Genomic DNA, 23,412 nt, shown 5'->3' on the forward strand with positions numbered 1-23,412 from the left:
TATATATATATATATATATATATATATATATAAAAAATTCTGTGGCAAAATGAAACCCTTCATTTTGTTCCTTTTCAAATTAAATGTATTGTGTTACCACTTTATTCCAATCAAGATGACTTCAGGTGTGCCATACGTTTGTCATAAGTAAGACTATTAGCGTTCTAGTTGTTCTTTAGAACACTCTGGGACATTCTGTCATTGGGCTATAGTTGGGCTACATCTGGCTGATATTTGGGCTACATTTGGGCTCTTTTGTCTCTGGTGGCCATCTTGGGAGACTGCATATCAGATTTTTTTTAATGAAATATAAGAGGATTTGAGAAGTCACTCAAAATGTGCCCTAATTTTTCTTTCTTCAGCACTAATCATAATTTCTATTGCAAAATGAACCCCCTCATTTTGTTCCTTTGCAAATTAAATGTTTTAAGTGTTAACACTTTATTCCAATCAAGATGACTTCAGGTGTGCCATACTTTTGTCATAAGTAAGACTGTTAGCGCTCTAGTTGTTTTTTAGAACACTCTGGGACATTCTGTCATTGGGCTATAGTTGGGCTACATCTGGCTGATATTTGGGCTACAATAGTTTTTTTTTGTCTCTGGTGGCCATCTTTGGGCTACATTGGGCTACATTTGGGCTCTAACATATATATAGCCCAATATATATTTTTTCAAAGTTAATTTTCATAAAAACCACTGGAGCACATATCTTGAGACATAGCAAAGGCACATCGGGCTACCAGTCCCTACAATTTTGCCAAGTTTGGTGGAAATCCATTCAGCCGTTCGGGCTAAAAGTGAGGTCGACCGCCCTATGGAAATTAACATTGGGAAAACGCGTTTTGAAACCCCCCTTTTATCTCGGCCCCCGCTTGACGAATCCCCCCAAATCTTTCAGCGAAGGACCGGAGCTCCACGAGGCAAATTTGAGGAAATTTTCAGGCAGATTCGTCAACCGGCGCCAAAGTTATTCACAAAAAAATTTTGAGATTTTGCATTGAAAAAAGTCCTAACTATAACTACCTACTGGCGACCGCCAGTAGGTTATATATATATATATATATATATATATATATATATATATATTCACTGAAAAAACCATAGGTTATAGACCATATATAGTTAGGAATTAGCATTTACAAAACCTTGAAAATTCACTGAAAAAACCATAGGTTATAGACCATATATAGTTAGGGATTAGCATTTACAAAACCTTAATTTACTCGCACAAAACCATTGAAATTCGCACATATAGTTAGTTGCACTAACTATATATCGCGCACCCGCAATCCACTGCTGATGATGTCACATATTACATCATTCATGACATGGTCAGTGACATCACTGATGACATCACTGATGACATCTCAAATGACATCACTGATGACATCACTAATGACATCTCAAATGACATCACTGATGACATCACTGATGACATCTCAAATGACATCACTGATGACATCACTGATGACATCTCATTTGACATTACTGATCACATCACTGATGATATAATTCATGTGATAATACGATGAACCTCTTCCGACTCTAATATACCCTTAGATACAATCAGTGTAACAGACACTCACAGACTGTCACTTATCCATGGAGTTACTCACACACCTAGTCAGTCATGCAAAGAATCAATCACACCTCCATTTTCTCAACTATACAGTAATACACACCTTACTTATTCAAACATATACTAACACATATTTACTCTCTTATACAATCCCTGATACATGTTCACAATGATCCATACAGCCACTCACACATTCACTGGCTCTTATGCACAGTTATTTATATATATCAACTCTCACATGTACTGTGTTTTACATATGTACTTACTTTGACATGTAGCACTGAGAAATACATTCACTCACCAATACACTCATGCAGAGAGTCAACCGCCCATACAGCTGTTTCCACATGCACTTTTGAACCCATACATATAGTGAATCAACTACTCACACATCTATGCACAGAGTCACACACCTCCCAGCCACCCACACACACACTCAGTCTCCCATACAAATACTTGGGCAACCAATCAATAACCCATATAGTTATTCATATAGCTACTGATCAACACATGCAGCAGTTTACAGAACAACAGACATAATGATGCACAAATTAAGACAGTTTAGTCACTAACCCATGCACTCAGTGAGACACATTAAATCACTCACTCATACAGTGAGTCATGCACCTACTAAATCCTTCATCCAGACACTTATACATCCACTCATTTTTCAATATGTAAGACATATTTTAACTTTACAGAAACATACAGTCATTGGGTGTTGTCATCAGTGATGTCATCAGTGATGTCACTGACCATGTCATGAATGATGTAATATGTGACATCATCAGCAGTGGATTGCGGGTGCGCGATATATAGTTAGTGCAACTAACTATATATGCGAATTTCAATGGTTTTGTGCGAGTAAATTAAGGTTTTGTAAATGCTAATCCCTAACTATATATGGTCTATAACATATGGGTTTTTCAGTGAATTTTCAAGGTTTTGTAAATGCTCATTCCTAACTATATATGGTCTATAACCTATGGTTTTTTCAGTGAAAATATATATGTAAATGTAAATGTGGCGTATTTGTATAGTGCGAACAGTGACCCGGAGGCATCCCAGCGCTTGTACTCCTACCACAAGGGAACCCCTCCTGGCTTTTCCTTGTGGGGTGTCCACTCCTGGGTATCCCATGGTGAAACCAGGCATCCCTTGTGCATCGGGGGCCTTTGTGGAGACTAAGCAAGCTATTGCCCAGAGTTGCAGCGTGGGACCCAAGCTTAGACTCGGCACTGAGGCGAGAATATCCGGTCAGTGGAATTCAAGCCCGAAACCCGCCGAGGCGGGAATCGAACCCTGGTCCCTGGCCAGCGTTCTGCATCAAGGTCTGCCGCTCTAAGCATTGAGCCACACTCCTCCACTAATATATATTATATATATATATTATTTCTATGGCAAAGTGAAACCCCTCATTTTGTTCCTTTGCAAATTAAATGTTTTAAGTGTTAACACTTTATTCCAATCAAGATGACTTCAGGTCATAAGTAAGACTGTTAGCGCTCTGTTCTTTAGAACACTCTGGGACATTCGGTCACTGGGCTATAGTTGGGCTACATCTGGCTGATATTTGGGCTACATTTGTTTTTTTGTCTCTGGTGGCCATCTTTGGGCTACATTGGGCTACATTGGGCTACATTTGGGCTCTAACATATATATAGCCCAATGTAGCCCAATATATATTTTTCAAAGTTAATTTTCGTAAAATCCACTGGAGCATATATCTTGAGACATAGCAAAGGCACATCGGGCTACCAGTCCCTACAATTTTGCCAAGTTTTGTGGAAATCCATTCAGCCGTTCGAGCTAAAAGTGAGTCCAACCGCCCTATGGAAAACTCAATGTTAAAAACACGTTTTGGGACCCCCCTTTTTTCTCCGCCCCCACTTGACGAAACCCCCCGAACTTTCAGGGGACGCTCAGAAACAAAATGTGCCATTTTCCTGAAAATTTCAGCCAATTCCGTCCATCAACGCCAAAGTTATTCAACATAGAATTTTCAGAAATCCCTATTCAAAAAAATTCTAACTATATATACCTACTGGCGACTGCCAGTAGGTAATATATATATATATATATATATATATATATATATATATATATATATATATATATATATATATATATATATATATATATATATATATATATATATATATATATATATATATATATATCTGCCTGAGGGAGAAGTGTTTGATTTTATATATACTCCACCTCCGCCTTACACAGAACCACCTCTCCTTCAGAAAACAACTAAAAACTTGGATATTCGATAAGTAAAGTACCCCCCTCCCTCAAGCGCCTTGAGACCCTCTGGGTGAGTAGTGCGCTATACAAATGCTACACTTGAACTTGAAATATATATATATATATATATATATATATATATATATATATATATATATATATATATATATATATATATATATATATATATGTATATTATGCATAAGATGTATATAGGTCACTGCATAGTTTAGATAAAAGTTATTTGTTCACATGCGTATGGGTCTCTGCTTTATTTGTTTTGTCTACCACAATGTGTGATAAGTTATAGATTAGATGGCTCTGGGACGCTGTTTTTTAAATTTTTATCTATCACAATGTGTCAATTTAATCATAACAATTCTATCTATAAGTGCTTCATAATTAAAAATTGGGAGACATAAATAATCAAAAAATGCATTAAATGCCCCCCCCCCTCAAAAGTCTATATTTCTAACTATCTATTCATACATGCGCATATGGGACTTTATATAATACAAGTTCAACTTGATATCTCTTTATTATATGCCATATACATGTATACCTTTCCATATAGTTATGTATCTATGTATTTATTACTTTACTCATAGTATAGAAAAAAAGGGCTTCATCTCTCTCCAATATACCATTCTATATCTCATCCTATACCTCTCTCAATAAATCCTCTACCTCCACTATGACTCATCCCAAACTTCATTGAACTTACTAGACTCTTCCCTCCTGTATCCCATATCTCCCTATACTACTATGATCTCCCAAATCAATACTTTCTAGACTCATCCCTCATTTATCCCTCCTTTGACTAATCTCAAATCTCATATTACTACTGTTATCTCTATAATTACCCTTTCGAGACTCTTTCCTTCTCTATCCCTTTTTCATTCATCCCAAACCTTATTTTACCACTATGATCTCCCAAATAACATGTTTCCTCTTATCCTGTTAAATCTAACAGGTTCACATGTACACCGCTCAAATTGACAACTTATATTTCCCTATAGTAATCCACCACTAATCCATTTAGGGTTTTGCAATGGATCCAAAAGATTATCGCAGGAGATAAAGGATGAGAGTTACCAATTAAGTATTTCTTACAATATATTTGCAGGGAATGGTAGTCTTGAAATGGGTCTATAGATGCTCGGCTCAACTGGGTCCAGCTCAGATTTCTTCAGTAGTGGTAAAATTGATGCATTTTTCCATGCAGCAGGAAAAATAGCAAACCCAATTATCCCTTTAAACAGGACCCACAGTTGTTCACTAACCACTTCCGGGACCAAATGCAATATTTTCGGGGACAGGGATCTTGCGGAGCCCCAGATTTATACTTCTTAACCACTTAGGTGATCTTCTGTATGGCAGGTAGAGAGAAACAGGTCAGAAGGTGAGCAAAGGAGATTGGCAAGCCAGCTGGGGGCATGTCAATCAATGTATTGCCATATCCACTAAGCTCTTTATACACTGTCCCTAAAAACCTCAGCCAATATATGGGGGTAAGATTGTGGAATACTGGATTGGCGTATAGTGTTGTGGAGTTGAGTCAGTGGCACACAGTGCCTTTGAGTGGAGCGGTGTAGAGTGGAGTAGATTGGATTAGTGTGAGATTGAGTAGAGTGGAGCAAATTGTGGTGTGCCGTCATATAGGGAGTTGTGTAGAGTGGAGTAGGGTGTGGTAGAGGGGCATGGAGTGGACTACAATGTTGTACAGTGACATACACTGGAGCACAGTGTTGTACAACGGAGTAGGAAAGAGTTGAGTGGAGTTTGGTAGAGTGGAGGAGCATAGAGTGGAGTAGGGTGTCTTAGAGCGGAGTAGACTCGAGTGGTATACAGTGCAGTGTCGTATAGTTTCATGTCATTTCGTAGTGTATCATGCTGATGATTGTCATGGCATAGAGTTTTGTGGTCTACAGTGTAGTAGCATAGTGTGGAGTAGTGTAGAATAGAGTAGAGTACAGTGAAGTGGTATAGACTGGAGTGGTGCAGCAGTGGAGTAGGTTAGAATGGATTAGCATAGAGTGGAGTGGCGTAGAGTGGAGCTGCTTACAGTGGAGTGGAGTAGCATACAGGTAAATAGCATAGAGTGGAGTGGGGCAGATTGGAATAACATAGAGTAGAGTACCGTACAGTAGAGTAGCATCGAGAGGTGTGGTGCACAGTGGGGAAGAGTGGACTAGCTCAGAGTGGAATGACAGAGTGTTTTGGTGTAGGGAGGAGTAGCGTAGAGGGGAGTGGCGTACAGTGAATTAGCATAGAGTGGAGTGGTGTACAGTGGAGTGGCGTCCAGTGGAGAGGCGTACAGTGGAGCAGCATGTAATGAAGTGGAATGGCATAGAGTGCAATAGTTGTCACTAGAGTGACATATATTGGAGTGGTGTAGAGTTGAGTGAGGCACAATGTAGAACTGTACAGTGGAATAGATGTAGTACTGTACAGTGAAATAGCTAAAAGGGGAATAGTGTACACTGGAGTGGGGCAGAGTGGAGTGTTATAGAGTGGAGTGGCGTAGAGTGGAATAGCGTAGAGTGGAGTGGTATAGAGTCTGAGGCACACTGGAATAGCATGGAGCAAAGTGAGGAACAGTGTAGTGGCATACAGTACAATAGTGTACACTGAAGTGGCTTATAGTGGGGTGACATACAGTGGAGTGGCGAAGAGTGGACTAGCATACAGTGGAGTGGCATAGAGTCTAATGTTGTAGGTAGGAGTGGTAACAAGGAACTTATTTAAATAAAACAATATACAATCTGCAACTAAAGTTGTTGCTCTGATTTAATCATAGTAAGGATTATTTTGGTTCATTAATGACCCTATATTGAGTCACAGTATTAATCATATGCATTTACATTCCTTACAAAGCCCACAAAAACTTTTCATTAAGGGTATAGCTAACTTCAGCCGAAGTAGGTAATTTTATTTTGCAGTTGTGGTCTGTATCCCAGACGTGTTACTTAAACATGAATATGGAGATATTAGCAACATTTGTTTGCACATTTGAAGTGATATTGTGACCCCCAAGTGAAGTGATCATAACCTATTTTAGTGAGTATTGTGTGATATGATAAGAAAACTGAGACGGTTATTGGTGTATTTTCAAAAAGGAAGAGCTTAATACAATATACAATAATTTAATCCAGTTCTCTCTTTTGTATGTTGTTGACGGCGTTTCGACCCTCTCTAGATACGGGGTATCTTCAGGACTGTGTTTCTAGGGACTAAGCAGGGGAGAGAGGTATAACGATGGTGGTACATTAACATGATAATGGAATTAAAATCAAATTAGGGCCTATTAAGGCGAGCGCTGTGGTTTACCAGTACAGCACATACACGTGTCCATGTAGGATCCAGTATGTTAGTTGATAAAAGATGCAGGAAGATATTCAGACCTGTAATCAGGGAATAGACTATTACAGTATCTATCATGGATAAGGTGCACACCAAGGTGATATAGGGGGAGGCAGACTCACAATGTTTAGTTCCGCCAGGGTTAATAGGGATGCTTCAGAATGTAGGTTCCATGCGAGTATAATCACGCTTGTGGAAATTACCCAAACTGCAATAATATTAAACAGAGTTTGGTATGTCTACTAGACATAGTGTGAACATATTCACTGCAGTGCCTTTATTATACTTGCATGGAACCTACATTCTGAAGCATCCCTATTAATCATGGCGGAACTGAACACTGTGAGTCTGCCTCCCCCTATATCACCTTGGTGTGCACCTTATCCATGATAGATACATGGAGTGGCATAGTCTGGAGTGTCGTAGAATGGAAGTGTATAGTTTGTAATAGCGTAGAGTGGAGTGAGGTAGAGTGCAGTGGCATAGAGTGGAGTGTGAATCTTGAAACATAAGTAGCTCGAAAATGTGTGAACAGATGTAAAAGTAATGTGGCAGGAATATATATTGTGAAGTGAAATATAAATGGTTTGGTAGTAGGTGTAAACAGTGTAAGTGTTTAAAAGTTATAAGTGTTAAAATAATTAGCTATATATTCTGCTGATGTGTACCGCAGTACTTTTGGGGTACACTGCGGTAGGTGCTGATGAGCAGGCAGTGTCTGATTGGCTAATGTTTGTCTTTACAAAATGTAAAAAGCAGCCATGTCGTTTTTAGCACACTTTCATTGTGTCTATGACGCTAATCCAGAACTCAGGCAAAGGGGCCTTAAAACAAGATGGCTGCCTTTAACTTTTGTACAGGCAGTTATTACAGCCCTCAAAAACTCATAACAATATTACTAGACCTGAAGGTCGAGTAACTTGAATAATCTACTCAACCTTACCGTAATGTACTTGACCCATAAACTGTTCTCAAATTGCTTGATCCTTGGCAAATATTTTATTTTACAGAGCCGCCTTTTTCTTCATTCTCATCTATGAGTGCAAATTCAAATATGTGAGCTCAGCATTTCTGCTATACAAAATTAACTAATTTGATTCACTAATTAAAGTAAACCTTTGCTTCATGTACAATAGGAATCTAGCCCACTTCTTGGGTACACATAATCCCTGACTTACCTCTTAGTTTACGAATAGCATTGCCATCAGGGCAGGGGCAGAAGTGCTTCTGAGTTCATGTTTAAAAACTCACTTTTCATAAATATATACTAAAGCATGACGTGGTAGTGCACTGTCCTTTACAGACAGTACATTTCCCATTGAAATGATGAAGAACTAGCATACAGCTTTACTGTTAAAACTATTTAGTGTTGAAACAACAATCTGTGAAAATTGGGTTTCAGAAAACATATTTGTCATTTATACATCACCAAGTTAAGTGTCCTGATTTGTTTTCATCCTAATCAAATATTCTTTCATCACACAGAAGTACAAACAATGGGCTATCATAACTACTGAAATATATTTTGAAATGTATGTTCCGTTGACGTATTATCTATTTAAAGGTTGTGTGTTAGGAAAAACCTGACACACTACAGCCTTTCTGTACAGCAGATCACTTTAAAAAATCCTGGAACTCAGCAGTCGGAGAAGGAAATGTAATTGTAGGATGTAAACTGACTTCTGACCCATAGTTCTGAATTCAGAGCAAATGTTAAAAGATAAAAACTATATTTTAAGGGATCTTTATTGCTCTTTCACTTTTTTGAGTGATCAGAACACCTTTCTTTGTCAATGTGCCAGAATGGGCAAGTACATCCTAAATATAGCTCGCCCTGATAAACTCTGACTAGCCTTAGCGAGTGGGTGAGTAGATTCCCCGAGGCCTGTGTTAGCCAATCACATAATGCCTTGTCAACGCTATATACCATGGTAGTTTTGCAAATTACAAGAAAATACCATGACATTTCAGTAATCTACTGCAACTCATAATTAATCTCCGTACTTATTACCACCTTAATTAAGTGGTAATAGGGAAAATGATCAAACCTAATACTTACCTGTATCTAAGGCCATAACACAGAGAAAGTGGCCTTAAATCCGCATGACTGCTTTTAACATTTGTAAAGGCTGTCATTAGCCAATCACATAGTGCCTTGTTTTTGCTATGTACTATGGTACATTCACAAAATTTCACAAAACTACCTCAACAAAAGATATTTCTATGTATTATTAAGGTTGAAAAATCAAAAGAACCCCTTCTCTAGTAAGCCTAATTATATCTATGAGTGGCTACTGCCAACCTGTTTTATATATATTATAATACAAATATACCAACAAAACCCCCCCCCCAAAAAAAATATATATATATATCCCACTAGCAACAATCCTCCATAACACAAGCTCTTGGTGAAATGAAGAACGCGGACCACGAGGAACAAGGCAGAAAGGTATTTTATTTCACTTCCCCGCTCTGCTGCGATGCGTTTTGAGCACAGCCATGCTCTTGCTCACACTACATATATATGAAATTGACCCAAAAAAGGTTTCAGGGACGTTATATTTAGTTTCAGATTTTTCACACACAAAATCATAGAAATTCAGCAGTTAGAGTTAGAGTTATCACAAGTAACGATATGTCATGCCCTAAGGTAACTACAACCGGTGCCCTGTTTTCTCATCAATAATTTTACAGAAAATGTTGCAGTGATATTAACAATGATGTCACTGAAGATGTCATGACTAATGTAACATGTGGACTAATTATCAATGCTAGGCGAGGGTGTGAGTTATAAATACCTTAGCGCAAGAAATAACTTGCACTACTTGATTCTTGAAACGCTTCCTACAATGTAGTTCTCTGAGGTATGTGACAAACTTTGCTATAAATATTGAGAGCTTTTATGCTTTTTTTGTAGAGTTGGGCGACAACTGAGTGAATTCACACAGTATGCTTTACCTTCATGTGGACAAGTTTCACAGAACTATATTAACAGATGCTGTGTACCACAAGCAGAGTTTCTCCAAGGGCTTTTAATTGTGTAGCTTTACATTTTTTATTTGTATTTTCTTCTGTTTCAGGTGTACAAATGTTCTAAGCCCTTAAGGATTGGATACTATGACACTGATGGGTATTGTATGCCCCCTCCCTGTATGCAACGAGCTGTTAGGGAAACCAAGAGACTACTTGAAAAAGCAGGTCATACAGTAAGTTGTACATTTTACAACAGTTTCTGCATGTATTTTAATTTATGCACTTTGATGGACTTATGCAGCGCAAATGTGATAGAAATCAAAATATGCAAATATTGGTTCCTCCCATTTAGTTATCTGATATGCGGCCCTATATGAAATAATTATAGCTGTTAGGATTCCTCTGCCTACTCGAGCGACAAGGGGCCCAATTTACAGAATGAACTTAAGACTCAATCCTAAACTTACTACTATTTTGGTATTCACAGAATGCACTTACTACTTTTGGCATTTACAGAATGAATTTACTACTTTTGGTATTCACAGAGGTTATGATTTTGTCTTAAGTTTGTCTTAAGACAAACTTAGGACAGACTTAAGACAAACTTAAGACAGACTTAAGACAGACTTAAGACAGACTTAAGACAGACTTAAGACAGATTTAAGACAAAATGCTAACTTAAGTCTGTCTTAAGTTTGTCTTAAGTCTGTCTTAAGTTTGTCTTAAGACAAACTTAAGACAAAATCCTAACTTCTGTGAATACCAAAAGTAGTAAGTTCATTCTGTGAATACCAAAAGTAGTAAGTGCATTCTGTGAATGCCAAAAGTAGTAAGTTTAGGATTGAGTCTTAAGTTCATTCTGTGAATCGGGCCCTACATGTTTTTCACTGGCTGCTGCCGCTATCCATAACCACTCCTAACAGTTGGCAATTCTATGGCCTCACACAGTCCAGGTTTTTTCTGGCTGGCCCACCTGTCTCTTTTTTGCTTTGAATTACACTCCTCTTTGAAGGTAACATGGATAGGGTGTCTCCCGGATTGCTCTTTCCCCCGATCTGAGCTTCATCTGACACAGATTTTCACCTTTGCCTGGGCTTTTATCTTTATTTGCTTCTCTGTGAATATGGATATCTCAGCTCCAATTGCCTATTCTTCCATGGCAAGGTACAGGGATAAGTAAAAGTGCTAACTATTAATGCAAGTTAATCATATATATTTATTTTGAATATAAAACTAAAGAAATCTTTAATTCTTTAGCGATATAAAATTAAACAATTCCTCTCCCTTCTCAGAGCTGCCTGCATCCTGGAGGGAGTGGGGTTCCTGGTGACGGCAGGGTCACATAACCCAATCAGCCAATAATTATAGTCTAGGGTGTGTGTGTATTCTTTATGTGGTTTGCTGTTAATGGGTCTCAGGTGTGTGTGATTTGGCTCATGTGCTTAGTATTTGGCTCATGTGATTAGTATTCTCCATCCCCATAGAGGCGATCACCTTCTCTGTGGTGAAGGTTCTATCCTGCATGCAGAGGTCCCTGCCTGAGTGGTAGACATGTTCACCAAGTAGGTGGAACATAAAATAGGGTTGTGAAGTCACTATTAGTAATCTTACAGTCATAATTCATATTGGCGGATGATCCTCCTGAATTGAGGCGATGGAGGCTTGAAGGTCTGCACCCAGGAGTAAATCGACTCTTGGAAATGGTGAATAGCAAAACAAGTGAAGAGTTGCACCATGGTGTAGTAGTACATAGGCACATGGGTAAATCTACATATGTGGGCTTACCTTTATTAACACCTTCAGCGCGGCACGACTTTTCACGCTGTGCTAAAGGTTCTAATGAGCCAACGGGCTCATGACGGAACAATTCCGTCATGAGCACAGCTCAACCGATGCTCATGACGGAACCTTCCAGTCATGAGCATCGAAGGCCTTTGCTTAAAGTTCACTAGTCCGATACAAAATTCACAGGGTAGAAGTGTATTTTCCTCTTATGATATAATGAAGCATGAAAAATATGGTATTTGATGTTCTCGCTATAGTACTTTCAAGAAAAAGAGAGGCACATAGGTTCCTAGGCTTTTCAGGGACAACTGAGTATCTAAAGGTAAGTTTTGGTCCCAGGGCAGATTATCAACAGGGCAAAACAGGAGAAAACCTCTAAGTATGTACTGTTCTATCTGTTCTACAGAAAGCAGAAGCGACATACACTTTACTCTTGTTCAAGCTTTTTGATAGTCTCATTATTGAAATAGGCAATTAAAACAGATTACTGTTACAAAATGAACATATTTCTTTACAGCTTATACCCTTTACACCTCCTCGGATGGATTATGTGGCCAATGAGCTATTCACAAGAGGAATCTTTGCCGATGGAGCCTCAATGCTATTAGATAAATTGTAAGTACAAAGTCAAATTGTTGGTTTTGAGAGGTAGTCGTTTGTGTTACTGATTATCATATTAAAGCCTGACCCCATAGCTTCAGTAATGCTAGCCCTGCTACTTACTTCATGACTCCCGGAGTAGCAAGAGCAGTGTCAATAGTACTAAAGAACTACCAGCTGGTATCCATGCCTAACCCTTAATTAACTTTGATTTCGAATTTTGACACTTCATAATAGGATCATGAGTAAGATTCACTCTCATACTAAAGAAAAGCCGAAATACTTGAAACATATTTATACTCACTTTGCAACATGAAATACTGGCTTATTATTGTGTGTTTTGTAACATTTTGGGGGCTGATTTGGACTGTTTGAAAGCAATAGGCATTCACTACCTTTATCATAGCTTTGACAATATGCCAATTGGGCAGCACTTGAACTTATCTAGCAAGTCCTTAAAACATAATAAAAAACAACTGGGGACAATTACCAACACTGCCTAATGCCAAACTATATGTCAAAAATATCCAATTATTTGTGAAAATGCATATACAAGTATTTGGGGAAAGGTCTGCCATACATTTATCAATATAGGACCTTTAGGAACAATTGCTTGATCTTCAATAAACAATGCTAGTATATTTATTTCTATATTAAATCATGTTTTTTATAATGCAATATAACCACAACTTCTCAGCATTGCTGCAACATGTTTTATGCTGAGTACCAGTTCTTGCCAAAAGGATTTCTACATTTTTGTGGCTTTTTGCTTTCCTTTTCAGTATAGCAGTGATGCATTTTATGATAAACTACTAGTACTTTTTTGAAGCACTACTTGATGGTCATAGAACAAGACCAGCAGCTGTGGTAGATGTTGCTATACTTTTAATGTGATACTAGCTCCACTTTTTGGCAGTGCTGTTATAATTAAATAGAAAAGGTCAGCACATATGAACTGTTCTGCTAAATTGCTTTGTATTAGAGCCAAAGGTGCAAACTAAAAAGCGTGCAATGACTTATCGAGACAGTTCCATTTTGATTTCCCACCTTTACTCCTGATAAAATGAATGCTACAATCACATTTAGAGGACTCCTCTTCATACCACATTCTGAACTACTGAAGTGCTAGTTTGCATCTGGTCCAAAGCCCAAAATAGGATCACAAATCAAATTAAATAACACATTCCTAAAGCAGGTGATATAATTAATGTTTATCACACATCTATACATAAATATTAACATTGCATCAATGGAATTTAGAGCAGAACTTCTTATTCACAGAAGTCTACTGAACAATTATGTGAATATACCAAATTCAGGAGCATAATCCACTGTCCACAGTCCACTGCCATAGCTAAGGTAGAACCGTACATGTACTTAAAACCTCAATGATTCTTAGGGGCACATTAGGATGGTGGGTGGACTTTGTCCGCCCGCCATCCTATCGCAAAATGGGACCGCCCACCATAAGGGCAGGGGTCCTGTGGGGGCCATTAGGATGCGCCCGGCACAGTGGCGGGCGCATCCGGCATTCCTGACATTGTGGCGGGTGGTGCACTCAGCACCGCCCGCCTCAATGCCAGGAAGGCATGTAGTGCACTTCCATGCACAACATGGCAGGCACCGCGTTGTGCCTGCCATGTTGTACATGAAACTCATGTGCACCCCCACCCCCCAGAATCCCTGGGGTCCCACTACGGGCCCCCAATGTGAAAAACTGCCTGCCTTTCGGAAAGGCATGTCCCCGCCTACATACAAACATGACACCACCACCATATTAACTGTTTTTCCGCACGGTAGGCAATATTGCCTACCGGGTGGATTGCCTACCGGCAGAAAACCGGCGGATGGTCTTCCCGTCCACCGGGGCCCCCCAGCCTTGGTAATGTGGCGAGGGTAAACTAGAGGCGGGTGGAGGTTTTTGTCGGGGGATTCGCCACCGCCATACGGGCGGTGGCAATCCGCCCGTTATCATAATGGGCTCCTTAGTGTGGATTATTCCAACACAGGATCAACAGAGCCATCTTTTAAATGTGGAGCAATAGCTGACTGATTATTCAGAACACTGTGAACCTTAATAAGAAAAGAGTTGGGCAGTTACATTTCATTTCCATCCCGAGTGGCATTTCCAAGCTATGCAAATGAGCTGGAATTAGGCGAAGCTGACCTATTCCATCATATTGCGTTATTGTGAGATTGGAACCTAAAGAGTACTATACGTTAGACCATGGCGTTGAACCTAAAGGGATACTATACGTTAGACCATGGCGTTGTTTTCATTCAGTAACTGTAGTTTAGAACTCATATGGAAAATATGCACTATATCATTTCAATGATCACTGTTCAAGACACCTTTCTCTATATTAGTAGGCTTACACCTTACCCTTTTTGATTTCTAATGAAATATGTTTAATTCTATTTCGGCAAACAAGTTCAAGATAAGGTGAGTTCACCTTAAACTCATTATTTTAAGCTACAACTGTATTTCTTTTTACCTTGATGAATATTCCTCAAAATAAAATTCATATTTTATTTGTATTTTGAAAATGTAACTTCCTCTCTTAATTCATATTCCGCTCCAAGTGCTAGGAAGGCCTCAATTTTAACCTTCGGGCTGATGTGGGTTACATATGGATACCTGTGAGTCATGTACTCTGGTACAACCACCAGGAGAGACTTTAAGTAATTCATGGACCTGCAAATATTTACTTTGTGAATGTCAAATATCCACCATGAACTTAAATGCAATTTGACTATGAAAAAATTAATTTGGAGTGATGAAAATTCAAATGAAAAACAAGTTTTCGTTGTAATGTTAAATTCCTTAAAATAGATAACTCAAGAACAATTTAAGGTCATTTTGATAACATATCTACCTCCTCCTTTGTGTGTCCTGCATAGCTTGTTACAACGATTGCATTTGCCCTTACCTGCTCGTACTAACTACAATTACACCTGTAAATTGACTATACTATAACTGCCGTCCATATTGACGCCACCCACTTATATGCCAAAAGTATATGGTACCAGGCAGCACCTTTGAGCACAGAGTGGACTTCATTCTTCAAGTACTGCAGTGTCCCACAACAAGGAAAAGTGCCTTTTCCCATGTAGAAAAACCTACTTTTATTTATTGGATAAGTCACCACTAAAATGTTCCTTGTTATACCACAGGGCTGGATGCTTTATATATAAAAGTGTGACATTCATCATAGTGGGAATTCTATGCTATGACAGTGAACAGAAAAGACACTTACGCTAGGTATTCAATATGACGATTGACATATGTGTTTTCTAACTTCAGAGTATGTAAAATGAAAGTAAATGTGAACTTAAATGCAAACTAATTTTTCAATATTTCAGTGAAGAAGATATTGTGGATCCTAACCTGAAACCACAGATCTCCACTTATAGACTTCCAAACTGGGTGAAGTGGACTCTGGCCACCATTTTGAAGCCTGTGGTAAATAGTATTAACCAGGATATTAAGCAACTTTAGAAATTATAGCCAAAAAAAGATAAAATGATTACAAAAAGATTTAATTTTACTTGATGAAGAGGTGCTGTAAATGGTGTATAGATTATTGTCATAAATGATTAGACAGTAAAAGATGTCTGGAATTATTGAGAACATTTCACTGACTGATTGAATATCCCTAGATATGAACTATCAGCACACAGATTGGCGCCTGCCACTACATCACAGCTAAAGACACCACCAGGAAAAGGTTTGCATAGTGGACATCCCCAGTCATACCCTAGTTGCTGGAGCAATGTTTTGTAACTCTGTAGGTCTTGCTCATGAAAGCAACCATATGCCTGACTTTTCCTTTAATGCTGTCAGCATTCCACCTGTCCTTTAAGGTCCTGCACTGACCCTTTGTTTAATGTTTTAAATTTAGGTCTGGTTGTTATCATCTGCCCTAAGCAAACCTTCACTGCGTGACTTGACATGCTTTCAACTAAAACAGAAACACAACAAGGTGATGGATGGAATGCTTTAGTTAATCTTAACCTCTTGCAGTAATTCGGGCAGCTTTCCAGTCAATTTCTTTTTCACCCACCATGCCACCCCAGTTTTAAATCATGCTCGACAGCTGGGTATGGCGTAGTTCAACTAGCTTGGAGAGGCACAGTGCAGGCAATCCCATCTTAACACCCACATTCAACAACACTCTTACCTGGGCTTGGATCTGAGTATGATTCAGGTATGTGACATGTTGTATGGTCATTGGGCAAAATTTTGACACTCAAACATCCTAATAAAATGCCACCATTCTCATATACAGTTAAATGTTTGATGTGATCATAATGAAAAGGCTGGCAAAGACAGTGAAAACTACCTTGTAAACTCTCTGCTCCTCTTTGTATTTGAGAAAGTGATTTAGACGTATGTGGCTATAAGCCTTATTAATTGGAGTTTGAGGGTGTGTGGCTCATTTTTGCTTGGCCCATTATATAACAATAGGGTAAACTATAAATCCATGGGACCTGGGTATAGAATAATACACACAACAATTAGTCCTCACAGATGATTAGGATAAGCTAACTCAATTAGCAAATCCTGTGGCAATACTACTATATCCCCACAAACAACAAGAGTGGGGAAAATACAAGGAAGAGTGTAAAAAGGTTACATCACACAAAACACTATAATCAAAATATGAAAAAATGACAACTTTATTTGGAATTTACAATTTACTTAACATTTCTAGAATTAAAGGCTTTAATGGTGTTTGCAAGAACCTAGGTTGCTATGATCTTACCATCCTGTCCTGATGAAAAGCAACATTTAAGGTCCTTACTGGCCATCCCCTAGCTTTCACGTCGAAACATCGACAAAACATTACAACCTGGATGGAATAGATTTTTCACTGCGAGGCAATACCAATCTGAGCAATTGTCTCTATGTAGTGTAACAAAATTGTAAGGATATAGGAAGATGTACAGACAGGCTTGATTATAAATAAAATTTGAATATGCTTTGTTATTTTTTCTTTTTCTATGAACTTATGCACATGCACTTTTTTCTGAGCACTCTGCTGCACATCTTTGGAGCCATCTTTGTATTTGATTAATGTATGTATATTGTTGATTCCACATATAGTTGGACTTTTTTCACATTTGATTGTAGTGTTTTGAGTGATGTGACCTTTTTACACCATTCCCTCTGCTGGTTCTACATTTATCCCACTCTTGTTTGGAGGGGAAGACTTATTTGTATTGCCTTAGGATATGTAAAGTGAGTTAGCTTATTCTAATCATCTGTGAGGACCAATTGTGCCATGCATCATTTTTAATTGATACACAAGAAAATGTGCAGAGTTTAACTTTCTAAAAGGTCAAAGTCGCAGTTAGATTCATGATTTCTCACAAGATGAAATCACATGCTAAAACTGGAATTTGATTCATTAAAACTTGTAAATATGAAAACCTTGAGTGCTTGTGTTCTTTAAGAACTGTATTTTAACTCCCCTACTTGTAGACACAATCAATTTATAACATACCTTTTTTCATGTAATCATTTTCGAAATGTAACCCAATCTTTGCATAGTGTGCACTTTTGTTCCCACACCTTTTTAAAATCCATTGATTTTAGAGTATAAAAAAATCAAAAGATAAGGCCTTCTCTAAGTACTCCTTTTTTCCTGAAAAGAAATTGTACTTTCTGGATATCATTGTAGGCATATATCACTTTAAACCTGTAACTAATATGTATGATAAAATATTTCTCTGTCCTAGTGTCCACGGATTTCCAGAGATCTGAAAGCTTTGTGTGGGAGAAGGTAAGCTTTCCAGGAAGGATCAGATTGTTTGTTAAATTCATTCTTTTCAATCATTTAGACCCTGGTCTTGTCTTAGGAAAGTCTGGTTAACGACATGAAGAATACTTCTTACCATAGCTTGCCTCTTTCAAATCCGCAGGTTACAACACTGGAGGTCACTTCTGGTTTGGCGGCAACTGTAATTTCTTTTCAAAATAATTTTTACTGGCATTTTGTTTATATTATCACCTGTAAAATTATCACAAAGGTGTATTTCCAATTCTATGTTTTTTTTAATTGTTAGCAGTTGTCTTTCCTGCTTAACTCAACATCAAGTACAATAGATATTAGGAAGAAATGACAATCCAGTAAAATGATTGTATCTCTATTACATAACGGTGCTATCTGGTATCAGCTCCACTTTTTAATTCTTTTAGACACCATTGAGGCGGGTAGCCTTCAACATCGGTAGTAAATACAAGAATACCGTACATATTTAACACATTTACTATGTTATCTACTTAAAACAAACCATACACTTTTGCAGAAGGGTGTTATGAGATTATCGCCGATCGGATGGGGATAATATTGCTATAATCTCGAGAGTGAGGAAGGCCCGTACAGGAGGCCGCCGCTTTTCTATAAATGCGGCAAAAAACTGGAACACTCTCCCCAGGGATATCCGGAATGAATCTTCTTATCTTAAATTCAGAAAATCACTTAAAACGTTTCTTTTTCCTAAAACCCCTTAAAAATTCCAGATCCTCAGAGTTTTCTGTTATCAGTCAGGTAGCGCTGGGACGCTCTAGGGCAGCCATGCTCTTTACAAATCAAATTTCTTCTCTTAGAGAACTTTAGGAGGGTCTCAGCATAGGAAGCCCATCAGTGGGTCAGAGAGGGATTGTCCTCTGCAGCCCGTTCCCGTTCTCCCGTTTATCAGTTCCCCTGCAGTTCAGCAACCTGGTGGCACCTCCAGCTCACTACAATCCCATGGTCTCCCTGGGGAAGTAGGGGGCTATTGTGTTCAGAGCCTCCATATTGGCCTACTTATCCCAATCCTTCCTCCTAGCTACTCGTGCCCTCTGGCTTTTCCCAGGACACCATCACCGCTTGCCATTGCTCAGCAATTGGACGCTTCGTCATTCCCTTGGCCATTTTCCAGCTTAGTACTCTGCCCTCAGCCCCTGCCCATGTGATGACATCTCTGTTCAAGGTTTCAATCTGGTGCCCCCTTGTTGACTTCCATTCCATCGCTGTTCCCTGCTTTGTGAGTCCTAGTACTAGATTTAATCATCTGTTCTCAAACTTGTGTTTTGGTAGCCGAGGGAAGAGGCCCAGCAAACACACCTGCACCGTGGGGGCCACTACCCTTCCAAATGCGCATTTGTTCTTGGTAAACACACCCTCCCATTATGGGCCTAAACACTGACTGTCCCAAGTCATATGTCCAAAATTCGTGTCAGGGTGTGTACACCTGGTCCATTGTCAGACTTACCCCCCCATAAGTCAAATTAAGGTGATCAGGCTACATGTAAGGCATGTGTATATAGTTGAATTGGATATACTTTAGGTGCGTGTTCTGAGAAATCTTCAGGGTCTTGCGCCACTCCGTGTTGTTGAGTTCCCTGCCCCTATTCTTTCCCACTTTGCCCGTAGCCCGCTCAGGGGGCCAAATTACGCTGTTATTAGTGTGGCATAAAACCATTTTACCAGGTGTCCCGCTGTGCTGATGGTAAATAAGGCATGCAGCAAAGGGTGTGTCTCTGGTTCCTCCCTCCCACCCATCCCACAGCCGCACAAAGGTGTGGATCAGGGCCTCGTATTGCAGAAACTGCCCCGGGGAGAGCCTGCAGCTATCCACCAACTCCTTAAATGGGATACATTTTTTATCCAGGTAGCAATCCCGAACATTGTCCAGCCCCGCCTCAGACCAGTGCGCTAGCTGCTCGCTTGTAAATACTGTTGGAGGGTCACTTTGTGGCAGCCCACCAGGGGTAACATGGGTGTGTATTTAAGGGGTTGCTTTGATTTACTCTGGCATCTTTTTCCAGGCCTGCAAGGCCATATGTTACAGCAACAAGCAGTATGGGGGAGGCATTGTTGGTATCATCAATTTTGCCATCATTAGATTAGACTCCGGGTTTGCCAGGCATGTGCCTTCCTCGGTTGCCTCCGAAAGCAACTTCACAACATCAAGACCATGAGGTTGATAAGAAGTACAACAGTCAGGGCAGCATAACCATTTTGGATATTGAGATCCAGGCCAAGATGGGCAATTGTAGTGTGCGCCAAAGGTGCACACAGTATCGGACCGAGCGCAGTGCCCTATTCAGTTTCCCTTCTTTCAGGTCTTCAATGGAGTGGAAGACATATATGCCCAGGTATATGAATGAACTCTAGGCCCAGAGTATTTTTGCCATCAAGGCCTCAGGCCTGGGCAACAGACCTGCCACAAGAAATATATATGTCTTGGCTTTGCTGACCCGAAGGCCTGAGAACTGCGCAAAGCCATCTAGTATTTCCACAGCCGTGACCGTCTCTTCCGGTGTAGAGAAGCCGCACCAACCACACCCAGTCCTCCCCAAGACCCATATGCAGCATTAGGGCAAACAGGTACTTCCAACTAACCATGTCAAAAGCTTTTTCTAAGTCAATTGACAAAACCGCTGCCTGTTGTTTGGTTGGAGCTTCCGCATGATAGAGGATGGAGTAAATTCTGTGGACGTTATAGGAGGTGCTGCGAGAGGGAATGAATCCATTCTGGTCATGATGGATTAGGGATCTCATGTGAGGAGTAACCTTCCCTCTAGCACCTTCCTTAAGATTTTAAAGTCTAAATTAAGCATGGAGAGAGTTCTAAAATCCACCACCCTAGCATTTGTCACCTTGATCTTTGGAATGGGGATCACTAGTGCAGTTTGGGTGGAATTGAGTAATTCTCTGTGCTCAAATGACTCAGCATACAACCTGGCTAATTGCAGCAATAGCTCATCAGCAAAATGTTGATAAATTCCGCAAGGAGGCCGTCTGGCCCCGGCGTTTTGCTGGCGCCAAGGCCTAGATGGGAGCTTTGATTTCCTTCGTTTATCGGGTATCCTAACTCTTCCTGTACTAAAGGATCTACAGAGTGGAGCGATAAGGGGTCTAAAATTCTCTAATGCCAGATGGGTGGGGCACTGCCGGAGATGCATACAGTTTTTCATAGGATGCGTGAAAGGAGTCATTAATTGCGTCAGGGCCATATATTATATCTCCTGTATCTAACCTAAGTTGTGTGATTGGTTCTCCCCACAACTCTGGCTTAATTAACCTTGCTAGTAGTCGACCAGCTTTCCCTTCCTCTTTCTGTACCTTATCCAGCTATTTCATATGGCTATAACATTTCAGTCGGCCCAGTGCTTCGTTGTAGCTTGCGCGCGTGTCCTGCAAAGTTCAGCGGGAAAGTGTCATCAGTTCCCTGAGCGTTATCTAATCTACGTATTTATCCCTCTAGGTCCAGAATTTCCTTACAGAGTTCCCTGTGTGCCTCAATTACATGCCCCATGCCGTGGCCCATTACTACCACCCCTGAATGCCTCCCACTCCAATTGAACAGAGGATGCTGTGTGGGAAATAATGGGAAAGTATGTTTTAGTAAGCGTGTGCATCAAAACTCTAAAAGGGGCATCCTCCAGTGCCGACAGCTTTAATTTCCATTTGGGAATCGGGTTTGCCTCCTCGTGAGTTAATGCATCATTAGCAGTGGGCTATGTTCCGACAGTGTACGCCCCAGGTATTCAGTGTGTGTGAGACAGAGCTGTTAAAGGCCGGTGGGCAGAGGAAGGTGTTGAGTCCAGTGTGTACCTGGTGGACTGGAGAGAAAAAGAACCCCCTGTCTCTATTGTGTTGCAACTTTCAGGTGTCCACTAGGCCCCAGTGGGTTATCCAGTTTTGAAACACCGCTGTCTTGCCAAGCGGTTGTGCTCCCGGCAGCGGGGGATGTGAGTGGTTATTCGCAATATCCGCGACACAGTTAAAGTCTCCCCCCAGGATATAGGACCGTTTAAGTAGGTAGCCTTTGTGGCTGAAAGGGACTCAAGGAAACCAACCTGATCTTCGTTAGGCGCATAGATATTACCCAATGTCACTTCCTGTTCCGCCAATCTCCCTGCGATCAGGGCATACCATCCCTCTGTATCGAGGGACACGTGTACAGGAGCAAAGGGTACCCCAGGTTTAATCCAAATTAACACCCCCTTAGCAAAGGCTAAAGAGGTGGTCGCAAAGACCTGCCCCCTCCACAGTCATCGCAGCTTTCCTGCCTCCTCCATGTTTGAAAAAGTCTCTTTGAGAAAGGCTATGTGTATATCTTTACACCTCAGCTATAAGTAAAATTTGTAATGCTTAGCAATGGACCCCATCCCTTGTATGTTCCCCATTAGGAACAATAGGGTGTTGTGTTTGTATGCCATTTCTGTAGGGCATAACCAATCAGCCACCTCGGAGGATAATCCCTTCCTCCCAGTTGCCTTATTCATACACAACCACCCTCTTCTTCAAAATTAAAAAAATAATCCAACAATTGGACCCCCAACCCCAGGGCAGTCCGACAATGGTCAGCCGCCCAAACTCTATGTGAAACATTACGTACTAGATGAGGCCCAAACCTAGCAAGTATCTCAACGGGGTGTGGCAAGATAATGGCTTAGTTCATGGTGCACAAACCGTACTTGGAGCGCTGGCCCCATGCTACGTAGGCCAGCCTAGGACCTGGATCGTCCGCTAGCAGTTTCTCATTACTCCAGGGATCCGCTATCACTGCAGATCTCCCCCCTCTTTAGATGATCTTGTCGGACGTCGTTGGGGTCACCACTGGCAATTTTACCTGTCACTGCTGGAGGTGCCCAAGTCATTCTCCTTAGTTTCCCTCGCGGAGCTGGCCTCAGCCTCTGGGGGATCTTCTGCCCAACATGTGTGCCACCACAGGCTGTATCGCCTCTGCTTTCTCCTTTTCAGTATACAATAAGGTCGGCTTCTTTGTGGTTCCCCGATGGGATCACCTTTTGGAGATTTCCCCAAGCTCCAAGTTGTTCTTGGTATAGTCTTAAATCAC

At 40.2% G+C, this 23,412-nt stretch overlaps 1 protein-coding gene across 1 annotated transcript in view; it reads left to right on the forward strand.

Annotated features, from left to right (window-relative positions):
- The window catches only part of LOC147747106 (vitamin D3 hydroxylase-associated protein-like), a 337,273-nt gene that overhangs the window by 274,951 nt on the left and 38,910 nt on the right, over positions 1 to 23,412 (forward strand). Inside the window, exons 8-11 of the mRNA XM_086952357.1 lie at positions 10,278 to 10,403; positions 12,473 to 12,570; positions 15,919 to 16,018; positions 18,298 to 18,341. Coding sequence (XP_086808483.1) covers positions 10,278 to 10,403; positions 12,473 to 12,570; positions 15,919 to 16,018; positions 18,298 to 18,341 — 368 coding nt within the window. The remainder of the gene's footprint in view (positions 1 to 10,277; positions 10,404 to 12,472; positions 12,571 to 15,918; positions 16,019 to 18,297; positions 18,342 to 23,412) is intronic.

Source organism: Lissotriton vulgaris, chromosome 1_1, assembly GCF_964263255.1.
Source record: "Lissotriton vulgaris chromosome 1_1, aLisVul1.2, whole genome shotgun sequence".
NCBI classification, from domain to species: Eukaryota; Metazoa; Chordata; class Amphibia; order Caudata; family Salamandridae; genus Lissotriton; species Lissotriton vulgaris.